Source organism: Thunnus maccoyii, chromosome 4 (genome assembly GCF_910596095.1).
Source record: "Thunnus maccoyii chromosome 4, fThuMac1.1, whole genome shotgun sequence".
NCBI classification, from domain to species: domain Eukaryota; kingdom Metazoa; phylum Chordata; class Actinopteri; order Scombriformes; family Scombridae; genus Thunnus; species Thunnus maccoyii.
This window is the reverse complement of record NC_056536.1, coordinates 3551115-3565248: the sequence shown is the minus strand read 5'-3', so window position 1 is coordinate 3565248 and position 14134 is coordinate 3551115. Positions and strand designations below refer to the sequence as shown.

General features: G+C 38.8%; 1 protein-coding gene across 1 annotated transcript; it reads right to left on the bottom strand.

The window, feature by feature from the left end:
- Positions 1-898: 898 nt before the first annotated feature.
- Positions 899-13368, bottom strand: fkbp1ab (FKBP prolyl isomerase 1Ab). The gene is made up of 5 exons (XM_042410435.1): positions 13185-13368; positions 13000-13047; positions 9229-9341; positions 8316-8472; positions 899-3315 (listed from the first exon to the last, which is right to left on the bottom strand). Exons 1-4 carry the CDS (start codon positions 13219-13221, stop codon positions 8344-8346), a joined length of 327 nt encoding a protein of 108 aa, XP_042266369.1. The 5' UTR covers positions 13222-13368; the 3' UTR covers positions 899-3315; positions 8316-8343.
- Positions 13369-14134: the final 766 nt, after the last annotated feature.

Here is a 14134-nt window from a genome sequence, read left to right as displayed (position 1 = left end):
CAAGAGCAACTCTCAAATGATCACATGATAAAGCACATGCATGCTCTGAGCAGGAATAGCCAATCATAGACATGGATTTACCCTACTGATATACCCATTTGATATGAAAGAAATCTAATATTTATTTTTAAAAACATTGTTATGTGTGTAGAATCCTTAATATCTCAAGCAACATGTGAAATTAACAACAATCTCATGCACTCATAGTGTATATATAATATAATATAATATGAAATAATTAGAGGCTGGCTTAAATGGAAACAAAAAGAAGAGCAGGAAATATATTCTGTTGCTGGTAGAGGAGGTATATTTATGTTAAAAGGGTAACGGTGATGACAGTGATACTGTCTGTTAACCTCCCAACCCTTTTTTTATTAGACTTTGAAGAAAATCCTTGCCAAGGACATACAGTTGTACTGTTGTAGTGCAAATGCAAGGAGTGTAACTGCAAACCCAGCCTAGTGGGCAGTCAGCAGCAGATTTTGTCAAATCAAATGGCTTTAATTAGCAGTGGTGGAAGAGGTACTCTGATGCTTTACTTAAGTAAAAGTAGCAATACCTTGGTGTAAAAATACTACATTGCAAGTAATAATACTTCACTAAAAATTAAGTAAAAGTACATACGTATTGTCAGCAGAATATAGAAGAGCTAACTTTTACTATACTTAATGTACTGTTGGTAAGGCTGGATTACCAACTGTGCAAAGTAGGCAATGGCCCTGTTGCCCCAGAGGCCCCAGAGGCCCAATAAGCCCCCGGTTCAATGTTTGTTCATTGGTTGTAGGTAATCTGATTAAATGCTTATTTTGGAATTTGCTCCACTAAGTACAATACCAACTAAGGCGAGTCCTGGGTTATTGTCTAATCTTTGTGGTCCTGTCGTACAGTATATCGATGTCCTGTATGTTTTAAGACTTAATTTTAATGCTTATTGCTAACATGGTGTATATTCAGAATCAGAATCAGAATAATCTTTATTGGCCAAGTGTGTTCACACATAATAGGAATTTGAGTTTGGTTTAGTGGCTCTGAATGTACTAACACAAAATAACAACACAACAATCTTAAGAAATATACACAAGGAATGACTATATACAGGTGAAACTGTTTCTGTGAGGTACAAACAGAATACAAATAGAATACAAATTTTGCATTGTGAACTGAATAAATATGTATAATTTGTAGGTACAGTGGGTATTATAGTGTTACTGACTACTATGTTCCTACTAAGTTGTGTTTAATCAAAGTGCCTCAGAAACTAATGGCTAACCTAAAGACTAATACACACTGAAAACCTGGGGTCATTTCTTGTCCCATGAATAATGACAGAGGGGCTGCAATAGGGTCCCAACAACAAATTTTTGCCCTGGGGCCCCCAAACAAGTAAATCCGGCTATGGTGTTGGGTATTTTAATCTTACATTTTATGTATAAGATGATGTTTTGTGTGTAAAATCTACAATAAGTAACTTAATCAGATAAGTGTAGTGAATTAAAAAGTACAATATTTCCCTTTGAAATGTGTATTAAAGTGTAAAGTTGAATCAATTGGAATTATACACGTAAAGAACATGTAGGCCTACTTCAAAATTGTCTGCAACACTTGATTGAATGTACTTACTGTTACTTTCCACCACTGTTAATTAGCAAGTGGCAAAACTGGTTTTGCTGTGTATGGTGCATGACAATGTAAAATATTCAAACTATTGATCAATCAATCCTCATGTAGTTAAAATTATTTTTAGTAACATGAGTAGTATTTCACAAGTCAGCATTGTTTAAAAAACTACACCACCACCATTTCATTAATGGAAAAGATTAAAAGCATAAACACACATTTTTAATAAATCAAATATGGTCTATCAGTAGTGAGAAAATATTAAAAAAAGCCTTCAGGTGGAGAGCACTTCTTTTATTTTAAATATGTCATCATTGGTTTAGCCTGCATACAGTAACGTATCAGCACATAACTACACAGTACAGAGGTGGACTGCTGCCACACCAGTTGCAGCTTGGCCAATATGTAACATTGACAGCCATAATCAATATCTGACAGCCAGGCCAGCATATTCCTTCATTTAAACTCCATTTAAAACTATTTATTTGAGATACAAAACCACTAGGATGCCTGTGTGTCAGAATTTTCTACCTCAACAGCCTTCAATTAGGCAGTGTGGTACTATACTGACACCTGACAGAAAAAAAACACTAGCTATTATCATAGCTTAAACACTAGCTTTGTTGATTCTCAGAGATAGAAAGTTGGCATCTGAAAAATACATGATTGAAGTTGTTACACAAAATAAGGTTGGGGGAGGTCACAATTTGATTGCTTCCTCAACCCCTTTTTGTAAATTTCAAGCATTTCCCCTTTTTCTAAGAAAAGAATAACAAACTCCAATTTATGTGTGTCACTGCAAATCCTGTCTTTGCACTGTTCAACTGGTGTATGGCTTTAAATGGGGTTTAAAGACTTGGCGAGATGAAAAGGCAATGGTAACGCGAATTGGACGCAAAGCTTTCCACACATACATACTAGGGTTTCCGCCGGGCCTACAACATGCAGACAGGGTAAGGTAGTTGTCATGTGTCTGGTGAAAATATTTAGGCACACGTTAGAACTATCTATGACTGTGATTGGTTCTCCTTTGCGCCAATTACCCCTCTTTAGTTCACACTTTCATTAATTTCAATGAAAAAGAAAACACAGTAGTACTATATACAAATGGGAATATTTTCCCAACTCAGTTCTTGTGTTGCACCATTAAGGCCTAACATAACAATGATATACCACTGAATTCAACGCTGAGCCCTCTCTCTCTAACAGAAGCTCATTTCATTTGTTCTAATTTTTAGCTGAAAAGGGTTTAGATACAAATGTGTGCTTTTCATTTTTTGTGTACACTTTTTGTTTCTTTAATATAACAAGCACCAGCTCTCAAACATTCTAATACTACTACTCATTGATTCATAGGAGATGAATGTCACTGCTAGTGGTTCATTGGTATTTTGTACTTTTCAGCATAACCATGCACAACTAATAGTTAAAACACACACACAAAGAAAAAAGAAACTCAATTCACAAAAATTCAAGATTAAGAAAATGGAGGTTTGTAAGGTTATGGCCCATAGTTTTAGAAGGAAGAATATGATGGAAAAATAGAATTAACTTAGTCACAGAGACAAAATAATACAAACTGTCATAGTTTGATGAAATAATAACCATAAATATGGTGGAACTATAGACTCAAGCCTCTTATAGAATCAAGTGCAGACTCTCCTAGCTTCTCTCCAAGTCACCCAGGTAGGAAGTCACCTGTAAAGACAATTAAGAAGAAAAATTCAGGATGAAGCAAAATAACAGCATGCCTCCAGTGTACCTCGGTGTGCAGGGTTCAATCACACAGCTACTCAATCTCCCCTTAATGTTTTACATTCTTAGAAGTAAGGGTTCCAAAAGGATTCTTCTTGAAGGGCTGAGGTTCTACCCAGAACCATTTGCTTCTGAAAAACGTTTTTTGAAGAAAGGGTTCTTCAAGGTTCTTTGTTAGACTAAGGGTTCCAATAAGAACCCTTTACATCCAAAGAACCCTTTTTGGAAGAAAGAGTTCCTCAAGGATTGTTGAAAGCATAGGTATTAAAAGAGCCTCACCCTCAAATATTCAAATGTTTATGTTTCAAATACTATTTTAAATGTAGATGTATCTGGAATCCCCTTAATCAATTCATTTTACTTATGTTCTCCCATAGTCTTTCTTTACCATCATTTCATACCATACAATAGTTAATTGCATACCTGTATTGAACAGACACTATGTCAATTTGGTAGTCCCTCTAATGTGAGACTGTATATAGGTGTTGTAGGCTGTGGAGAGATCATAGAGACAAGGGTTGACTTGAGGGGCATATGTCTGTTGAAGATCTTTTTTGATATTGTTTTGTTTGGATAATTACTAATTCATGATGTACAACACTTAATGGGTGCTTTTATGAAGAGTGGCTAAGAACACAGTGCATATATATTATGTAGCTACATGATGTGCTCTCTGGTGGGAAGATCATGTCTTGAACACTCAATCTTCAAAATAGCACTGCTGTGCTCTTACCTACTGAGCTACCATGTTAGTTTTGTTTTGACGATTGTAACTACAACCTCTTTCCCCGAATTTATTTTCTTTTTGGAGAGTGGGCAGTAGACCCTCCTTATCTATTTTCCTTTAATATGGATGGTGGGAGGGCTGGGGGGATGGAGGACTACAGTGTGGAGGGATCTTGGAGCCAGGAGTTGAACCCCAGTCTCCCAGGGGAAAGGCTGGGGTTTGATATATGGGGCCTGGGATGTGGCTACCCTGTTGGGATTAGTATGTGGGACTTGTGAGCTGGTTTCCCTACAGATTGCACCACATGGTCTGCCCTTCTCTACAAAACAGGTGTGACATATCAATAGTGATTACCATTCACACAATGTGTGATAACCTGTGTATGAATTGATACTAGACGCTGGATTGAAGTGACAGATATCAGAAACTTCAGAGTACCAAGGTAAACTAACTCTAGTATCTTATTTCAGCAATATTCTTTTTTGTAGAATATGAGTTTTACAACCTGAACAAAAAATGACGTGTGCCAGTGACTTGAACAAGGGGGTTTGGGTGATGACTCAAATGCCTTTTCTGGTGAGATGTTACAATGAATTATCAATGTTCCCTCACTTTCACCTGATTGTGTGCCAGTGGAAGCTCTTAGTATAGGAGTTGGAAAACAGGCTTATTCAGTCTGTTCCACTGTCACCATTATTATGTGCCCATACTCTGATTACTCTCATTGGACCATGCATTGCTTTGTTGTTTGTAGATGGCTTACTGCTTCATCTGGTGTAATAAGTGTACCTTGGATTGATGCTAAAAACTGTCTTTTTTCTCTTTCTTCTCTGCTATGTCACCATTGTTGGAGATCACATTTATTCACTTTTGACCTGTTCCCCCCCAGGACCTACACAGCCTATCCTGTTCTGTTGGCTTATCCTCAGAGAGTCTCCCCTCCTTATCCATCATTGTTCCAAGATTTTTTAAATAATTTTTTTTCTCATTAAAAATTGTTTGAATTTTTTCTCAGTGTCAACATAGGTAATTGTAACATAGATTGTTAAAATGATGGATGACCACAATATACAATAAATAGTATTCAATAATTTGTTGCCTAATCTGTAGAATACAAAATGGTTCTTCAGAGTACCCTAAGAGGACAAGAGGGTTCTAGGTGAAACCCTTGAAATATGAAAGGGTTCTCGGTGGATCTCTCTGGGTTCTAGATGAAACTCTTGAAATATTAAAGGGTTCTTGGTGGAACCCCCTGGGTGGGTTCTAGATGAAGGTGAAAAGGTTCTGGATAGAACCCCCAGTGAGGGCTCTGGGTGAAACCATTACACCATATCTCATAGGGGATTCTGGGTGGAACTTTTCAGAGAAAGTTTGAAGTATAAGCCTTTATGTTAGGTTCTAGGTAGAACCATCTGAAAAGGTTCCAGGTGTAACCTTTATAAAAGGTTGCAAAAGCATACAATTAATTTGTCATTGTTTTCCCTCACATAAAAAAGTAATAATGTGTAGCATGTGTTGCAATCTCAAGTGCTGCCACCATTAATGTGGTGGCAGAGTGAATCTGAACACATTTACACTGACAGTAAAAGCAGATATGTTTGGGTTAAACATGAAAAGCAGTCGATCCCTCCGAAAACCAAAACAATGGGCTGAAAGAAGCTAAATAGCTCCGCAGAGCTGAGGGGGATGCAGAGTTGGGCTATAATTCTCTGAATAACCCACTTCACATACAAGGAGTCATGTGATGCATTGTTAATATAAAAATATAGATTTTAGCTATGCTGAGGATTAATTTATCTGAAACTGGTAGGTAAGAAATGTGTCTGCTCCATCAAACATATTCTCCATCAGCACCACCACTCTCGGGGAGCAGGCTGGACTATGACTTATGGTTTGGGACATAACTTTTAATTATCATTCAGACCTGCATGCACTGAATGCCTGCTGTTTTCATTCCACAACCAAATAAATCAAAAGATTTTTCACAGTTACAGTTTCAAACACACAATTAAATAAACTTGTTAAATAAGACTTGTGAAAACAAAATGAGGTGATTTCAAATAGCTTGAAAACTGTGTTATTTTCAAGATATCAGCCGACATATCTCCATTGTATTTTTATTTTCCACCATATGTTGCAGTTGTGATCTTATCTGTCTGGAGGCTTCTGGATCACAAGGCTACAGTGAACTGAACTTTACTGTTAAATAATGTCCAGTTGTGATAAAGGTTGACTATTATCAATAGATAATTTTCAGTTGGATCTAACATTCTGCACCAAGTGTGTCCGCTGTCCCCAGTGCTGATCTTGGAACCCTGCATATGCAGTAGATGTCTTGGCACCGTTCAGTCATGGCAGAATTCTCTACTCAGAGGGCAATACAATCTTTACAGCTGATGGGATTTGTCATTTTAAACATCTTTGGTATTTTATAAGACTTAGCTCTAAATTGCTCAGATATCACACCACTTCTGAGCGCCATTCTGGTGTTTTCTTTTTATCATCTCTTGCTGATATTAGTCTGTGTCACAAACAAGTGACATTAATTTTAATTTACTCACCTGAGTCACAGTCAGACTTTTTTTGTAAATATATGATGGTGGGGAACACAAGAAAAGGTGTAGCCTTGGGACCCATAAGAACCTTAATTCACCACAGTTTGTTGACATCAAATGAGTGCAATCAATCACAGAACAACTTCACTGATAATGAGGATTGTGATTTTCTTCATAGGACATATTAATATGAATATCAATACTAATTTAAAGTTTATAAAATTAAAAAAACAATATAAACGTTTGTCCTGTGCCTACATCTATCTGGGGTTTGTACATGCATACCATCCACCTTCTTTGCTTAAAAATTATTTTGGTGCTATACACTTCTCTGTAAAAAAAAAAAAAAAAAAAAAGGTTAGCATAGCTTGACCACCATCCTACACAGTTAGCTAGTCTTCTTTTAGAGTGTAAACGACTTCACAAGAGACTTGATTTGAGACAGTTATGAGACAGGAGTCAATGGTCTCAATGTCTCGTGAATAAACTGCGTGAACTTATTGTCCAGTTAACAATTAAGCTAGCTAGCTTCCCAACTTTTTCAGAGACTTTTTCCCCCTTTCAGCTTTATTAAATGAAATGATGTACAATCCAGGGGGGAGTCAACAGGACAGCATAGAGAGATCGTGTTAACTGTTAGCTCTCCAGCTACAACAGTTCACCAATTAACCCTATTTGTGACCTCAGCACTTGTTGATTCAGTCACATAGCGTTCCCCTGTTAATTTTTTTTTTTTTCTCCAGTTATCCAGCAGTGGGTTGTGGCTTCAAGGTATTTTTGTGATCTCACACGTGTCTTCTGTCTTCCCAGACTGAACTTTGTTTAAATCTGATATTTTACAGACTCTGACACTCTGCTCTACCTCTATGCTGGAACATTCATTCAAGCCACTGTTAAGTGGCCGGCACAATCTGTGGAAATACTGTATTATAAGTTTCTCCCAAGGGAAATATTTTATCAATCTGGGCAGACAGCAGACATCTGTGGGATCACAAATATACCTTTGAGGATACAACCTGCAGCTGGATAGCAGGTAAGCAAAATAACATTTAGATTCTAGCCCTGTGAGTAGAAACTACGTCCTCAAGCCACTAGCACCACAAATTGGACCTTATGGTGGCATCCACTCCAACATTAGCTCTGCATGACAAAACGCAGCCCTCTCATTCATTTGAATGGGGGCAGTGCATTGAGTGGGGGTGCCAACGCAAAGGGCACGGCAAAACAATGCTGGGACGTCCGACAAAAAAGTTGAACTGGGTTCAACTTTTTCTGCGACGCAACGTGTCGTCATCCACTGCGGTGGCCAATCACATACATGCAAGCACATATTCCTGGTGTTTACTTGTGTAACGTGAATGCTGTGTTTCTGCTGCTCACCTCCAAGTGTTGCAACAAAAGATAAAATAGTTGCCGCCATGTAAAGTCCATGTAAAGTGTTTTGGCATCTGATAAGTCTTTAATTGCATTAATCTGTAGCTCCAACTCGACTTCGTGGATTATATTTCATTGTCTCACTCCCACCAACGCAGCCCCTTGCATTGTTTTAACACAGGGCTGATTTCAGTCTGAATGCAGCCACAGAAGGATGTGATATTGTGGCTAAAACATGCAAAACCCAACTGTAACCAGCAGATTGTAACTTCTTGCATATTACTTACACACACAAAAATATGTGGTGGATTGGTTTCATTCCAAACCCAGCAGCTCAACGTCAAAGATGAGGGTGGCGTTAGGAGGAATGATGCCTGGGTGGCCTTTGTTTCCATAAGCATAGTCAGGTGAACAGGTCAGCTTGGCTCTTTGGCCAACACTCATCTGGAGGAGCAAAGAGGCAGATGACACAAACAGAGGAGAAAGAAGGAGACAACAGGGGTCATGTGGACCAGCTGGAAGATACCGTTAATTGGATCATAATGCAGTCTCTGCAGTCTAAGTTGGATAATCAACAACAGGGGACAGTGAAAGTGAAAAATCTCTCATAATAATGACACTCCATTATTTCTAAATCTAATTCTTAGTGCATACACTCTTTATTGCACAATATTTGATGTTTCAATCATTAAGATGCCTTATTCAGATATCAAAAGGACCTTCAGACAGGCAGCACCATTCACCAGCCCCTTCATCTAAATGCTGTGGGCGAGTGTGTGAGTCTGTGACATATAGAGCTGCATCCATGCTGTATTGGCCCACTGTTTGCAGCGTTAATGGAGATCTTGGTGAGGGAAAAACTCGATAATGGAACCATGTCAATAAATGAATGTATTTCAGCAGAACAAAATTATAAGCCACAAAATGCATTTCCTTCCTTGCACTCTGAATTATTTCTGCCTCTGAATCATGATTGTTAAAGCTCTTTAGTTGCATGACTTTTTTCCCGGAATCTGTCTGTACCAATGGCACTAATAAATACACTGTAGCATGTCAAGTATACTCTTCTCTGAGAGGCTGAATGAGTGCAGCTTGCAGAAATCAATTCATAAAGCAATTAGATTCAGAGTTCATCAAAAGTCTGTCTTAAATGAACATGCATATTTTTATGTGCAATACACTTCCAATTCTTCAGCCTACCTGCACTACACCCTCTTCCCAGCCTCGGATCACCTCCTGCTTGCCGATCTTGAACCTGAAAGGCTTGTCCCTATCACGGGATGAATCAAACTTGCGTCCATCTGTCAAGGAGCCTACGAACACAGGGATTGAGAGAGAGTCAGAAAGAGAAAAACAATGGAGCAGCTGCGAATGCACAACCTTATTCTGTGGATGAAAAATCCAGCCATTACCTCTGAACATGCGCAACATGACAGGATTCATCACTGTGAGAATTTCTGTACAGATCAGATGATAAAATGATGGATAAATTCTGACTCTCTGTGCAGCAACATTCAGCCACAATAAACTGTATTTATAACATTTTATAAAAATATTAGAAACAAATACATCTTCTAAGCTTGTCTGACATCCATCATCCCTGCTGTGTGTATATTGAGAGTGCAAATGAAGGGATTCCAAGGATCTCAGAAATAGACGCTGCAGCTGTCTGCTGGGTGGGTTTCAGTGTGACAGTCAGGAAAACACAAGCATCAAACCGCAGAATAGCACCCCTCCAAGACTATTTACACCAGTGCTATTACTGTTATTAGCACCAGTAAGGCAGCATGTGTGTGTTGTGATGGTATGATATGTATGTGTGTGTGAGTGTGTGTGCATGTTGTTGGGCACATCAGGGACTGTGTAATCCAGGCAGTGGAGTGGGTGTCCTGTCCTCCTCTGAACATCAAGATAGCAGCCTAATGGAATCATTTATAAGAGCTGAAAGGTCCTGCTCAAGTATCAAAGCCAATACACTGCATGTCCCACTTCATCACCAAACAGTGTAGCGTTGACATTTTCACACGCCAAACATTTCCTCCTAACAGGACCTTTCCAAAATCCCAGCAAATCTGAGTTTTGATCTGCATTTGGACGTCTACATTTACAAAGGCTTGTGTAATGAAATATCCTGTTTCATGCTGCATTTCAAGGCTGCTTTGTAAGTTGACAGGAAGGGAGGCCGCCCAGAGAGGAAATCCTGTAGCTTGGATGATATAAAAAAAAACAAAAAAAACAAAAAGGAAGCAGGCTGATCTTCTTCATACCTAAAAAAAAAAAAAAAAAAACTTCAGTGGGCAAAGGCCCAAATGAGGCCAAGTTACATAATCTTGAACCAAAGAGGTTTGTATTACAGGGTGAGTTATGTCTGTCTCACCAGGCAAGAAGACTCAGACCAGCTTTGCAAAACTAAGAACAGGTGCAGACAAATATACAGTCCAGCACACTGGGAAGCAAAAGCCACCTGGACTCCCATATTTGCTGCTGATGTTTTTATTGTTTGTACTGAATTTAAATTGGAGTGTCTTGTAATACATTTTAGCAGCATGGTGCTATGGATGGAAATGTCAGTCTGTCTGTCCACCACTTTGGTCCAGACTAAAATATCTCAACAACTGTTGGATGGATTGCCTTGAAATTTGGTACAGATATTCATGGTGCCCAGCGGATGAATCCCAATGACTTTGGTGGACATGGTAAAAATGACATCTGCTTAACATCTTTATGTTAGTGTTGTCATAGCACCACTGTATAAGTTCAGCCTCACAGAGCTGCTAGCATGGCGGTAAACACTCGTCAAGATATAATTAAACCTGAAACAATAAGTCGACTTAGTAATTTTTAAGCAAAAATTCACCGTTTCTCGTATGATAGTAGTCTGAATATGTCAAACTCTTTGCATATAAATCTCTAAAGTATGGGTATAACTTGCCTGCCAAACACACATGCATAAATAATGATTGTCATATCTGCCATGAGCAAAGGGCAAAAACATTTGATTTTATTGCACATAGGCCTATAAATATGTACTGATTCCTACAAGGAAGTTCAATGTTTTCCCTATAATTGTACAAGCCTGGTGGGCCGCCAGCTTCTCAAGACCAAGAAAAGTCATGTCTGCTGTTCCCCCAACTGTTGGAAAAGTGAATGGGGTTATAGGTTATATAGCTAGGTATAGCTGGATGTCCCCTCCACTTCAAAACTCATTCTGGCACCGCTGCATAGCTCCACTGTATAAGTTCAGCCTCACAGAGCTGCTAGCATGGCGGTAAACACTTAGTCTTGTCAAGATATAGTTGAAGCTGAAACGATCAGTCGATTTAGTAATTTTTAGGCAAAAGTTCACTGTTTCTTGTATGATAGTAGTCTGAACATGTCAAACTGTTGGCATATAAATCTCTGGAGTATGGGTGAAACTTGCCTGCCAATCATATGAATAAATAATGATTGTCATAACTGCCATGAGCAAAGGGCAAAAACATTTGATTTTATTGCACATAGGCCTATAAATATGTACTGATTCGTACAAGGAAGTTCAATGTTTTCCCTATAATTGTACAAGCCTGGCGGGCCACCAGCTTCTCAAGACCAAGAAAAGTCATGTTTGCTGTTCCCCCAACAGCTGGAAAAGTGAATGGGGTTATAGGTTATATAACTAGGTATAGCTGGATGTCCCCTCCACTTCAAAACTCATTCCGGCACCGCTGCATAGCACCACTATACAAGTTCAACCTCACAGAGCTGCTAGCATGGCGGTAAACACTTGTCAAGATATAGTTGAAGCTGAAACGATTAGTCAATTTAGTAATTTTTAAGCAAAAGTTCACTGTTTCTTGTATGATAGTAGTCTGAAAGTGTCAAACTGTTGGTCAGGCAAAACAAGACAGATGAAGACTAAACTTGGACTCAGAGAACTGGTGATGGGCTTTTTTATTTACTGATATGCTGTAGAGACCAGATGATTTATCAAAAAAACAATCAGTGCACAATAAGCACTGCTAGATATAATACTGTATTTTGATTGATAGATACAACTGACTGCCTTGAGCGCATTATAGCCCCTATAGTGATACAATAGCCGGTATAGTAGGAATACTTTAAATATTAAGTGTGACTCAAACATTTTCTGTCTCTGGAGGAATATTACAGCAATATTATAGTTAGTCAGCCATTATTGCAGTCGCCCAGACGGTTATAATCCGCTCAACTGAACGCCACCAACCCCCCCAGAAACTCCAACAAAGACAGAAAAGCGTTGGAAATCAGACAGGATTTAAACCCCCGCTGTCTGGCCCGGGCTGTCTGTCTGTCTGTCTGTCTGTCTGGCCCTCTGAGTGAACCCTGCGGCGGAATCCGTCTGCGTCTCCTGTTGTTTTGTAATTCTCCAGACAAGACAAATTACCACATTATCTACTGATCTTAGTGAGACTGTAATGGACCGCTCGGCCAAAATACTGGAGCGCGCATGATTTTACGCAGTGATGAAGCCATGCAGTGCGCTGTCCCCGGACACGCCGCCACCACTGCTGCTGTCAACATCATTATCACATCCGAATATCTTCAATACAAATGTGTTTCTGGGGAGAGAAATTGTGGTGAAGGGGTTAAATTTTCATGCTGCCTCGTCGGTGACTGACAATCATGCCTCTCTGCCCTACTGAAAAATCACTGCCTGCAAGCATTTAGGCTAAAACATGTCTGCTGTGGCATAGTTTATCGCACTTCACAGCTTTATGTATTCTAGTATCACAAACACCTCTAACGTTCCTACTTTTTGCAGTGATACTTACAGGATTGCATGCTTGGCTATTTGTCATACGGGTGCAGGAGACAGTTGCCCACAGCCGTCACTCCACTTGTATGGCCTTCATGAGTAGAAATAACCAACTAGAGTAGCTAAATGTGCAGAATCTCTCCATGCATGCAGAGGGGTAGAAGGGTTTTATAATAAGTTTCTTATTTAAAACTCACCGACATAATGCACCACACACGTCTGTCCCTTTTTTGGGAAAGTCCTTCCTGTGGAAAAACCAAAGAGGCGCTTAATATAACGGCCATACGACGCAATTAAGGCGGCATATCGGCGGGTGAGTTAGATATATGCAAATAGATGAGTGCATATTTGCACTAATTTCCTTTTCTTGCAAACGCTTTACCGTCGCCCGGGGTTATTGTCTCGATTTCGACTCCCATTTTGCGGTGTGTTATGGAGCTGTCCCTGCACCCGGCAACACACTCTTCCCGTAATGTGTCTGTCTGCTCCTCCGGCGGATGTTCTCAGCTGTCTGTCTCTCTCTCTCTGCAGGGAGACCATGAGGGAGACCAGCATCGCTTACTCCTACTCTGCAACAACACTTCCGCCCACTACCTCCAAAGTAAAATCAGCAGGCTACAGAAGGATGCCATACTGGAGGGCCACATAGCAATAGCATAATCTGATTCCATTAAAATACATTTACGAGATCATGATGAAACTGGTGCTGTACTATTTCTATAAAACCTTTTTTCAAGTCCGTCTTAAAACTATGCAAGCCCATTTCCGCCACTGTGAAAAAAAAGATCCTCTAAGTCATTATAATGAGAAACTATCTCAAAATAATGACTTAGTATCTCCTAATAATGACTTAGTATCTCATAATAATGACTTAGTATCTCAAAATAATGGCTTAGTATCTCCTAATAATGACTTAGTATTTCATAATAATGACTTACTATCTCATAATAATGACTTAGTATCTCATAATAATGACTTACTGTCTCATAATAATGACTTAGTATCTCATAATAATGACTTAGTATCTCATAATAATGACTTAGTATCTCATAATAATGACTTAATATCTCAAAATAATGACTTAGTATCTCATAATAATGACTTAGTATCTCATAATAATGACTTAGTATCTCATAATAATGACTTACTATCTCAAAATAATGACTTAGTATCTCATAATAATGACGTAGTATCTCAAAATAATGACTTAGTATCTCATAATAATGTCTTACTATCTCATAATAATGACTTAGTATCTCATAATAATGACTTGATATCTCATAATAATGACTTACTATCTCATAATAATGACTTGATATCTCATTATAATGA

What these genes read in the sequence shown, in the direction of transcription:
- fkbp1ab (XM_042410435.1), bottom strand. Translation starts at nt 13,221, where the DNA reads ATGGGAGTCGAAATCGAGACAATAACCCCGGGCGACG. An exon ending in GTGTGTGGTGCATTATGTCG is followed by an intron (nt 9,342 to 12,999) that starts GTGAGTTTTAAA and finishes CTGTGTTCGTAG; the next exon opens with GCTCCTTGACAGATGGACGC. An exon ending in GGGAAGAGGGTGTAGTGCAG is followed by an intron (nt 8,473 to 9,228) that starts GTAGGCTGAAGA and finishes TTGCTCCTCCAG; the next exon opens with ATGAGTGTTGGCCAAAGAGC.